This window comes from Nymphaea colorata, chromosome 12, assembly GCF_008831285.2.
Source record: "Nymphaea colorata isolate Beijing-Zhang1983 chromosome 12, ASM883128v2, whole genome shotgun sequence".
Lineage (NCBI taxonomy): Eukaryota > Viridiplantae > Streptophyta > Magnoliopsida > Nymphaeales > Nymphaeaceae > Nymphaea > Nymphaea colorata.
Genome location: NC_045149.1, coordinates 3,039,830 through 3,052,199, shown reverse-complemented (window position 1 = coordinate 3,052,199; position 12,370 = coordinate 3,039,830). Strand labels below are relative to the sequence as shown.

The window sequence follows — 12,370 nt, the reverse complement described above, 5'->3', positions numbered from 1 at the left end:
CAACTCAAACTCGACTCGTTTATTTACTCGAGCTTAACTTTCAGCTCGAACTCGACTCGTTTATAAACGAGTCGAGCTCGAGCCGAGCTTAGTCGAGCGAGTTCGAGTCGAGCCCGAGTTGGCTCGACTCGTTGTGCAGCCCTAGCTGGAATCCTATCAAACAGTGATAAAATCAGTGAGGAAGATTGCTCGGTTGGGGAAAATGGGAAAGACAATCAGAAAATGGGAAAGACAATTAGAATATGGGGAGAGAGAGCTCAAGTAGGGAGCGTGTGGGTAGGGAGAGGCGCTGACAGAGGGAGACAGACAGAGAGAGGGTTTGGACAGAAATGGGAAAACAGCAGAGGGGAGGGAAATCAAGCGGGGGTAAAAGGGAGAGATGGTGAAGAGGAGAGGGATGAGACGAGGAGGGAGCTCTAGCAGAGAGGGAGAGGGAGAAATCGTGCGGCAGAGGGTGTTGACGAAGAAGGGAGAGGCTGCGTAGGAAGGAGGAGGAGAAGAAGGACGAGGAAGGAGGAAGAGGCAAAGAGAAATCACAGGCTTACCAGTGCCGCGGCCGCTGTCCTCGTCGCTGCTTTGCCCCACCTCCGTCTTCTTCTTCTTCTCTGCGCTGGTATGGGAGACCACCAGGAGAAAGACGAGGGAGAGCAGGGAAAGGTGAGGGAGAAAAGCCCTCGCGTCGGGCTTCTTCACGCCAAAGGGTTCGGGTCCGGGTCTGGACCCGCTCCAACCCGACCTGCAAAAAGCCAAGCGTTACAATAAGTCCTAAAATAAAACAAATATTAATAAAGATCTGCTCCTAACTATTTAATATTCCAAAGGACCACGTAACGTAAATACTATTCAACATATACTATATCACAAAGTATCGTACCATATCGTATCCATATTGTAAATTTTTTGTTAATTCAAAAAGTTCCTAAAAATCAGAAAATAGAAAAATTTGAGAAAGATAATCATGAAAATCAAGTTTTTGTAAAAAATATGTTATACATAAGGGTAGACATATTATATATGAAGTTATTTCACGAACATTCATAAGTCATAATATCATATGATAACACAACATGATATAGGACATCAAGAAACATAATTTATAACATGATCTACATGATAACTCATTAGTCATAAGATACATATCAAATCAAAAAAATGTTTTAATTGTTCTACATTACATTGCAAGATAGAATTGTTCAATTTTAATGCAAATAATAAGTCAAAACGGTCTCATTCATAATCTTCATCACCTTCATCTTTTGTGGAAGAAATCGAAAAAACCTTTTTTTCAAATAAGAATCTGTCACCCACCTACAAATCTGCCCTGAAATTGATGATTCATAGTGAAATCGATGGTTCTCTTTCAAATTGCCACATTCAACACTTAGATATGTTTAGAAATGAAGAGAGAGACAAGTTTTAAAACTTATTTTGGAAAAGGGGGATTTATACTCCCTACTTTTTGAAATAGAACTGTATCGTACGATACGCGGGATATCATACAATATGTAATTTATGATATGTGCGATGCACATACAATAGAACACTTGTTTGTGATACAAGTGGTTTATCATATTGCAATTTTAAAAGGCAGGAGTGCAAATTTAAAAAGCTGCAATATGTAAAGAGAGAGAGAGAGGGAGAGGGAGGGAGAGGGAGAGAGAGAGAGAGGTGCAAGACCCGTAAGGGATCATCTTAGCCTTTGATCTTTCGAAGCTTGAAGAATGGGAGAAAATCAAGGCAAAAAATTTTTTAGTAGTATTGAATGACTAAAATATCCTATCCTTTTTTCTCTTTTATTTTCTTTCAGCCTTCTATCTTGGAAAGATAAGGGGCCAAGATGATTCCTACGGGTCTTGCACCTAAGTGTCATTTACCTGCCAATCTCTCTCTCTCTCTCTCTTGGGAAAATCTCGATGAGGTTTTTCTAGCGTATTTTTCGGCGAAGTTGTTCTTCGCAGGTAAATCATAGAAAATTCCCAACAGTTTTAAAAAATAAAAAAGTAAAAATATAAAAACATTTAAAAAATTCAAAAAAATAAAACTAAATTCTCAGGAAAAGATCACAATAAGTCTTGCTACAAATTTGCAAGATTTTCATTTTTGGCGAGATTTTCAAAATTTACCCATTTTGGCTTTGTGTTTCTTTGATCCAAGAAAGAACAGATGGAAAAGAAAAGGGATCCTAGAACAACAATAAAGAACCATAAAATATAACAAATGAGAGAAAAACAACCTTAGCTGGTTTTTTGTATTCTAGCGAAGGCAAAGGCAGCAAAGTAGGTCCCAACTCAAAACTCTGTTTATGACTTTGTATCACAAATTATGTCATTTCATAGTTCATATTCAGCTTAGGAATATAACAGTAGAGTAAAATTTTCTCAGAAAACTGAAAAGAAATTGGTAAAAAACAAAACATACTCAGAAGTTTTCCCCCATACATGTACCTGCAAATCTGTGTATGGGTACCGCCGGGTAGTCCAGGTTTCCAAAGTACCCATGAGGTTCATATTTGAGGAATATCATCAGATATTATTACTTATACATAGAGTTTTCGATTTCTTTTATAATGGAAAATTCACAGGCCGAATGTCGGGAATGTTACACACACACACACATACACACACACACTCTCTCTCTCTTTATTGTTTGCTTGCTGCAGCAACCATTATCAAGATTTCAGTTTAGAAATACAACTTTTGGTTCAGTTTTTGGATATATACTTTATATTTGTTTCCCTATTATGATGTATCTGAAGTTTAACATATTTATTTTGTCTCCACAAGGGTCTAATAACAAAAGCTAGACAGAACCTTGACCCTGCTGCTGCTCGTTTTGCAAGAGGTTCAGGTCCAGGGGAAATAGAAGGTTTGGGGGAAGGTTCTAGCCTTCTTGAAGTGGTAAGTTTCAATAATATTTCGTAAGATAGATCCTTCTCAAATTGAATAAAGTTGTGTATTTTCGAATTGGATTTGCATGTTTTTTCTTCTGTTTACTCCTTTTAATTATTCAATGATTCTAATCAAAATTTCCTTTCCGCTAAATGTCTTTTTTTAAAAATTTGTTTACTACTAATGGTTTTAAAATATGGTAGGTTAGAAAAGTGAAGCCCCACGTACTTTTGGGTTTATCTGGAGTTGGAGACATCTTCAATGAGCAGGTGAGAGCAAAAATGTCTCTGCAACCATTGTCTCAGACAAACATTTGCAGTTTGATTAAAAATATCCATTTTTTCTCTTCAAGTGCATACTTGATTATTTAAAAGAATATTTTATCATTTTTTGGTGGCCATATTTAAGTAATGCCCACATGAATGTTGTTGATAGTAAATTATCAAACTGGCAATGATAGATCATAACTAGGATGCTTATGTAAATTTCATGCAAAGAAAACTTGTTCCACTCTTTCACTACAGAACAAGTTGTAAGGTATTACTACTTGAGGAAAGGTGGATCAAAAAAGAAGCCAAGAAATTATACAACATTAGGTCCACAAGAACCTAGCATACACAAGAAAAGGCTCTAAAGAGCAGTAAATGTCTTAGAATAGTCTATTCCAAATTCTTGATGGTAGCCTTTTGCAACTAATCTTGCCTTGTATCGTTCAATTGATCCATCGACTTTGGTTTTGATCTTGAATACCCACTTACAACCCACTACATTCTTCGTTGGAGGAAGCTTCACCAAGTCCCATGCGTTTATCCTTTCCAAAGCGTTCAACTATTCTGTCGTAGCAAGTTGCCATTCCTCCTTTGGTACAACTTCTTCATAGGTCTTAGGGTCATCATATGAATGGATCAAATCAAGATAAGCACGATGCTTAGGAGAAAATGAATCATAAGACACAAAACGAGGAGGAATAGAGACTCTTAAACTACAACGTATCTGAGATGGCAAAGGAGTCAAAGAGGAGGACAAAGTAAGATTTTCTCTTTGGATTGGAGGCTCAGAACCAACAGAAGCAGTCAGATCAGAATTGGCCTCTTCGAGTTCTCTATTTAGTGGTTCAGACTGCTCAGAAATGGCACATGTGTAACTCCTTTATCCCTCTTTGATATACTTAACTATCACCTTTTTTTTTTTTCAACATTGCTATTATTATTTTCACATTGACTCTCCATTTGACTTTTTTTCTCTTCCACTATCCTTCCCACAAGGGTATACAATTAAGAATGATAGATCTTCATTGCCAACTTCTCCCTTCTCTCCTCCTTGCACAAAATATGGTTCTTGTTCATAAACACCACATGTCTTGAATCCCACATTCTTTTTCCATTTGAATCATAGCGTTTGTAGCCTTTCTTGCCATTAGATATACCTAAAAAAACAACATTTTACTGCCCTAGGTGACAGTTTGTCTCTCAACTGTTTGGGTATAAAAACAAAGCATGTATCCAAACACTTTCAACATATTATAATTTGGTTTCAGTCCATATAACTTCTCATGAGGAGATAATTCTGTTCAAAACTCTTGATGGCATTCTGTTCATCTGGTACACTGGCATGCACACTGCATCTGCCCAATACTCTTTTGCAGCATTAATATCAAGTAATAGAGATCTAGTGGTTTCAAGTAGATGCTTATTTTTCCTTTCAGCTACTTCATTTTGTTCAGGAGTGTAAGCACAAGATTTTTGATGCAGTATACTTTTTTGTTTCTATAAGTTGCTTGTAAGTTGCTTTCAAACAACTGACTAATATATTCCCCCCTAAATCCACAAAATTTTGATCTTAGTTGAAAACAGAGTTTCCATCATAACACTGAATCTCTTAAGTATGCCAAAAAGCTCATTTCTATTTCTCATAAAATATATCCATGTAAACCTAGTACAATCATCTATAAAGGTTACAAAATAAGACGATCCCCATTTTGACAAACAGGAGGAGCCCAAGCATCTGAATGAACCAAGTCAAATGGTTTCTCTGACTCAATCTCTCGATAACAAAATGGCGAAGCATGGATCTTTGCTAACCTACAACTTTCACTATTCTTTACTTCATATGATATTACAATTTTAGAGCTATCAAAAAGCTCAAAATGTCCTTCAATCTGGATGCTGAAACATGTCCTAGCCTTTGATGCCACAACTTTGATTCATCTTTCAAAGATGAATATGCCCCACTTTTCTAATTCTTTAAGAGGCTCATGTCTAAACAGTCTAGATAGTATAAGTCACCCTTCCTATGGCCAACTCCATTCTTCCTCCCTGACTGCTGATCCTGTACAACACAATCACCATGAGAAAATATGACAGTACAGTTATGTTTTGTAATCTGACCTACAGAAATTAGGTTCATAGCATGGGAAAGAACATGGTAGACATTATTAATATACAGTTTACTCCTAGAACAAGAATTGGGAGTAATCGAATCAGACTTGGTTATAGACATAGAAGAACCATTTGCAGTTCTAAAGAGACCATAACAAGAGTGTCAATCTGTAAGAATGTCCTCATTTGATGTCATATAACATGAGGCACCTGAATCAAAAAGCCAGTTAGAATTCATGTAAGACATACTTGCAAAAGCATCACCTGAAGGAGATATAGAGGGAGTGGAGGCAGCTAACCCACTATGAGTCAAGAGTTGTCGAATACTCTCAAGAATGTTGGCATGTGACAAATGGTTCTTATCCCCAGAAGAAGAGACTTCTTTTTGTTACAGCATTGTTATACCCTTCCCATCATTCTTCTTTTCCTCTCCAAATGAGCTAGGAACAAAAACTCCTCTTTTCTTCTTCAAAACTGTGCAATTGAACTTCACATGACCCAATTCTTTACAATAATTGCAACAACATTGCTCATATCTTTTCTTCTTTTGAAAGATTTCTCATTGTCTCCTTTTCCACCATAAGTTTTGGTTACGACGAGAACTGATTCTTGTGCACTCTTACCTCCTAAAGACTTATTCTTGGTCTTCTCAGCCATTAGCTCAAACACTTCTTGATCCAAAGAGGGCAAACTTTGACAATGTAGGATTCCACTTCTTATGCTTTCAAATTATGTCCTTAAAGCCATCAGAAAGTCTATAACATGTTGCTGGTCTCTCGCATGTCCTTCAAGTTTTCTACATTCTGAACACTCTTTACACTTTGCACACCTCACATTTGGCAAAGAAAGCTTGAATAGACTCATCCCCTTGCCGTAAACTTCTCAAATCTTGCTCCAACTGATATCTTCTTGCCCAGTTTGTTTTCACATACATCAACCAAAGATATTCCCAAATATCTGTAGCACACTCAAATTTTATTATACTTAAAGCAATATTAGGTGCCATTGCTCCAAGTAAGCATGACTTTCACTTCTATCCCATTCACCAAAAGTTGACTCAAAGTCATCATCATCATCTTCAGGCCTTCTTCTAGACCCATCAATATACTTCCAATAACCAAGCCCTTTCAAAACTGCCTTCATATATTCTGCCCAATAAGAATAGTTTGATCCATCAAACTTCACTGCTATTATTTGTAAAATATCCTTTTTATCCATACTTATATAGTTCAGCAATCAAAGCAGTCCCAACAATGATAGTTGTTGACTAAGTCGCACGGATGCTGCAAAGTGACTGCCGCACCCAAGTCGACACGACTCAGGTGTGGCTGACCACACCCGATCATTTTCATCCATTTTGGACATGCACCCGACTCGCGTTTGACTCGAGTTGGGTGCTGTCAAACTGCGTCAAGCCTATTGTCGTCCTTTTTTGATATTTTTTATTTAAAAATTTTAACGTTAAAAAGAGGGTTTAGGGCACGATCGTGTACCCTTTTCCTCTCCTCCTGTGCACTCTTCCCTTGCATGGGTTTTGTTGGTTCCATTGAAGCATCTAGCGGAATGGAAAGTCATTTCCAGCTACTGAGGGGGTTGAACGACGGTCGGCGGCAATGTGCGATGAGTCTTCTCTTCAAGTGGAACAGAAGACTTCTTTCCCCTATTTCAGTAGTATTGTCATCTACATTTTTCTCAACCCTATTTCCAACAAAACGACTGTTTTTCTATATGTTTTTAGCTTGATTATGCCATCTGCACTTCCTCATTGCACTCTTGAGTTTGTATTTCATTTTGTTGTGCAAGCGATTCTGTAACACCCCAGAAGTTTTGTCCCGTATCGAAGATTGTGAGGGATCTTCAAGGGCTTATAAAGGGAGGCCATTAATGAGATGATGTCCTGGTTCCTAGCCTTTTTAGGATTGGAACTGAAAATGCTAAGGGGTCGGTTGGGATCCGTCGAACTAGGTGCCCGAGCCCGGGAGTGGGTCGGGTTGTTATAGTGGTATTCAGAGCCGGTTTCAACACTCGGACCTGGGGTCCCACACGCGTGGACACGTGTGCCTTAAGGGAGGTGGATTGTAACACCCCAAAAGTTTAGTCCCGTATCGAAGATTGTGAGGGATCTTCATGAGCTTATAAAGGGAGGCCATTAATGAGATGATTGTCCTGGTTCCTAGCCTTTTTAGGATTGGAACCGAAACTGCTAGGGGGCGGGTTGGGATCCGTCGAACCAGGGGCCCGGGAGTGGGTCGGGTTGTTATAGATTCAACTAACGACTCATAGCACATTTGCTTCTATTTTCTTGTTTTATGCTTAAATCAGTAAATGTTCGTATTTGATTGTTAGTTTTTTCACTTCCTCAGTTTTGTGTGTTGCTGCAACGAATGCTATTTCTTGTTTAGCATTTTTTTTTCCATTTCTGTGTGCTATCCTGGTTTTATTGTTTTTTGTTTACTTGTTTAATGTTTGTACTTTGTAAGTATGTTAATGCTTTATATGTTACATTCATATGCTCAATACATTATAAGTATGTAATGTATAATGTTCATATATAATTTATCCAATAAGTGTGTAGTGTAGAGTGTATAGACTAGTGTATACTCTAAATTTCTTAATTCTTATATGTGTATATATATATATATGTATACATATTAGAATAATAAATTAATAATAACAAATAAATATTTTTGCCGCACCACGTGTCACACCCCAACTTTTTTGACCCTCAAACACATTTTTTTTTCTAATATAAAGCATTGAAGTGTGACGACACAACAATTCCAAAGAGGGAGTTATGCCATTCAAAACAATGGGGCGAACTTTCATTTGTATAACAATTTTGATTCATACAAAATCACATCTAAGTGTATGACAAAAATGCTCCAAAACATATAATTGATGTCTAACAAAAACAAGACATCAATACAATCAAAATAAGACGCGCCGGGGCTACAAAAGACCCAAAATCTTCCCAGTAGGACGTGAGTGAAGCCATCTGCTCAACCTATTGCGCCTGGTCCACCAAAACAGTAGAAGGCTTAGCCTTTGCAGTATGACAACAAGCCAGGAAAATTCCAAACCCTCTTAGGTAGGGCTCAAATCTGAGAACAATCATAAAAACAATCTATCATCATGTCGTGTCAGGGCATAGCCACATCATTTGCCAAGAAAACCCCTAACATAGACCACAACATGTAAAGCCACTCAAGGGCCACAGTAACACAATCTCAATCACATGCAAAGCATGCTTAAACATTTCATTTCATTCATATCATTCACATGCCCATCAATCACATACATTCGTTTACACACATTTCATTCACATACTTTCATTTTCATTAGCTTTAGTGAATTGACAGTTCCTGTGGGTGCAAACACAGACACATGCACACCATGGGCGGCCCATAGCCGAGAGACAACCCCCGTGGTGGCCCATAATGGTATGAATCCATTCATCCGCTGCAGCGGTAGAACACTCATCCATGGATGTGTGAATTCTATGGAGAGATACTCAGCCTTCCCTAGGACACCCAGGTTGGGAAGGCGGGAGCCCAACGCTCCAAGCACAACACACAACAGTACCCTGGGGCCTTGCACCGCCTGCGCTCCGAATAAGCGAGACCAGTGGCGAAAGCGGGACGTCTCCCAAACACGTTACCACAACCCACTGGCCTCTCATCTCTTATTCTTACATTATTATCATAACAAATGCACAATCACAAAATGACTCGCTAGCTCATGAGGTTGATTCACTTCACGACTGCACCCACACCTCCAATTGCCTCCACACGAGGTCTACATCTAACATTTAACAATCATAGCTAGTCGTCATACAATACAGGTACAATTACCCTCCAATTCATTCATTTGCATCATTGCCCGTGGCAATGTGTATACAACAAAACGCAACCTTCACATCAATTATCACAACAATCACCTCTTTGAAAAACTTAGCCAAGCCACAGAGAGTAGTCTCAATCTGTGATTGGCTCGTAGCTGTCCTATGCAGTTATCATTCTAGGATGCTTTCTAATGCACAATTGGGGTCGAAGAGACACTCGACTCGATACCCCACCTCATCTGTCCTAAACAGTTATCAATTCTAGCATGCACATGCAAATGCGTAACATTTTCAAAACATGCTTCTAATAGCCTTTCAAAACAAATCATATCATGTATAAAACCATTTCCATGCATACATACATTCATTCACAAAACAATTCATCAATCACATCAAAATCCTAGGATCCCACGATCTTAGGAACACACATTCACACATTTGCCTAGGCATGGATTTGCCTGGAATGCTGCCATACCTGTCATGCGCCTACAAAACTCTTCAAAATGCCTCGAGCTTTGAAACTGGTCGCTCAAGGTCTACGAGACGTGCCCGGTGTACCTGCAGACATAACCACAAGATAAGATTTCTATTAGTTACCTATACGATCCAAACAAACATAAAACAAAATCATTGAGGCACATGTCATCACCTCAAGAAGGTGTCGACGGGTAGTGTCGACCTACAAGCCCTCCAATAGGCCTCCTCCTAACCTCTTGACGTTGCCACCAAACGTCAAAATTCACTGTTTTGATCAATCCATTACGATCCAATTCTCATTTGTTTTCTTTAGTCGAGGCGTCAACCCTATAGCCATATCCAACTTACGTATGCTTTCCCATCGGACTCCAAAATACACCCGTTCACAAAAACATGTGTCACGTGCTCACTAAGACGGTTCTAAATCTTCCCCACAACATCACAATCTCTACCATGCTTCCCTATTGCTTCGAAAATCAACACCTCAAGCTTAAAAGATCAGTATATACATGAATCATCGCTTCTCCAACATAATCCTAAACTTTTCCCAAAAAGCAAAGTCGCTAACATGCATCCCTAAACATCAAATTCTAATTCTAGCATGCTCAAACAATAATTATACGCGCTCCAAAGGAAAATTTACAACAATCTAAGCTCGATTAGGCCTTTCTCACCCCAATCTTAGAATTCAAACTGTCGTAGTGCTCCCGGCAGCCACTTCAAGAGTTCGATTGAGCTCCAACATCAACGATTGATCACTGCCTCCACCACCAATGCTTTCACTTCACTGGTATGAGGGGAAAATGATGTGTTCCCCACTGAAATCCAAACTAACAGCCCCAAAACAGTCAAAACAGCAAGAAAATGGGCAGGGAAAAAGGGAGAGGGTGCAGCAGAGAGGAAGAGAGAGTGTGGGAGTGAGAGCTTGAGCAGAGGAGGAGAGGGAGAGAAACAACAAAAAAAAACAGAAGGGGAAAGGCTGTGCAAGAGGAGGCCGTGCGGCAGAGAGGGGAGACAGCAAAACAGTGAGAGAGGGAGGAGGAGAAGGAAGAAGGAAGAGTTAGGGAGAGGTTGAGGGCTTAGCCGAACGCCGCCGCTGCTGCCGTTCCTTTCTCCGCTGGCCCAAGCGTCGCCACTGCACCCTCATCCTCCTCCTGGTCTCACACGGTCGAAACAGAGGAAAGAAAAGCAACGAGGAAGAAGAGGGAGACGCGAAGGAGAAGGGCCCTCGCGTCGGGCTCCTCACGCACTTGGGTTCGGGTCCGGATCTGGACCCGACCAGGCCCGCCTGAAAGACATCGAGCGTTACACCACGACACCTAAATTTTTGGGGATGTGCTTCTTCGGCACCTGCACCCGCATCCGCACGCCGCACCTATGTGACATAGGTTGTTGACTGCTAACAGCAAAACAACGGACTGCTGTATGGAATAACTTAATAGCTTTCCAATGGCAATCAATAACAAATACAATGCATCTAGATTCTGTAGTAAAGTAGGCTGCAATCAGTCAATCTTCCAGCAGCAACATTCACAGCCAACACAGCAGCTTACAACAAATACTTTGTAATCAACAGCTTCCCAGCAACAAAACAACTCCCTCGCAAAGACTAGAATCACAACACCCAAGTAGTACTCAGCTCAAGCACAAAACCAAGTTGGCAGCAAGAAAGTACGGTCTTGAACAACTAAATACCTCACCCAAAATCAACCCAAAAACAAATCTTCTACCAAGAGCTAAATTGTAACACCTCAGAAGTTTAGTCACGTATCGAAGATTGTGAGGCATCTTCAAGAGCTTATAAAGGGAGGCTATTAACGAGATGATTGTCCTGGTTCCTAGCCTTTTTCGGATTAGACCAAAATTGCTTGGGGGGCGAGTTGGGATCTGTCGAACCAGGAGCCCGAGCCTATGAGTGGGTCGGGTTGTTATAGTGGTATCAGAGCAGTTTCAACACTTGGACCTGGGGTCCCACACGCGCGGACGTGTGTGCCTTAAGGGGGGTGGATTGTAACACCTCAGAAGTTTAGTCCCGTATCGAAGATTGTGAAGCATCTTCAAGGGCTTATAAAGGGAGGCTATTAACGAGATGATTGTCCTGGTTCCTAGCCTTTTTCGGGTTAAAAGCAAAATTGCTAGGGGGCAGGGTTGGGATCCGTCGAACCAGGAGCCCGAGCCCAGGAGTGGGTCGGGTTGTTATATAAATGCTTCCCAGTAGGCAGTTTCCGAAGGTGGAATGCGAACAGTCACCTTAGAAAAAGACACAGCAAATGACTCTTTCAAATACGTTTTTACTTACCAAGCTCTGATACCATGTTAGAACTTCAAACCCATGACAGAAATCCAGCTAAAATGCAAGTTCCCAAGGAAATATGCATTAGTTTCAGATCTGCTAGTATGGCAGCAGCAGCCACAATAAGTACAAAGCTTGACTCAAGAAAACAAGAGACTAAGACTAAAAGAAAAGAACTAACCCTAAGTAAAGTTATAGAAAATAAGTTAAAGTACGTAACTGCCCTCACTTATGAGGGTTAAAACAGTAAAACAAGTGATAACATATTACAATAAAAGAAAGGACAAAAACAGACTTTGACCAAAATAAGAAGATACAAGTATTTTAACAGGGCATTTGGAAGTCGAAGATGGAGGAAGGAGGTGCTCACTGCTCATGCGTGAGCCTTTTAAAACTTAAATCTTAAGTTAAAAAAGAGGACAGCATTGTCCTTGGCGCATGCTGACTGCACCGACTCGTCGTTGACATGAGTCGGGTGCATGTTGAAAAATGG

The 12,370-nt window shown here is 40.0% G+C and overlaps 1 protein-coding gene across 1 annotated transcript in view; it reads left to right on the top strand.

Moving 5' to 3' along the window:
- Window positions 1-12,370, top strand: part of LOC116265575 (NAD-dependent malic enzyme 59 kDa isoform, mitochondrial) — a 78,341-nt gene that overhangs the window by 34,943 nt on the left and 31,028 nt on the right. Inside the window, exons 11-12 of the mRNA XM_031646273.2 lie at window positions 2,784-2,897; window positions 3,092-3,157. Of these exons, the coding sequence (XP_031502133.1) occupies window positions 2,784-2,897; window positions 3,092-3,157 (180 nt within the window). The remainder of the gene's footprint in view (window positions 1-2,783; window positions 2,898-3,091; window positions 3,158-12,370) is intronic.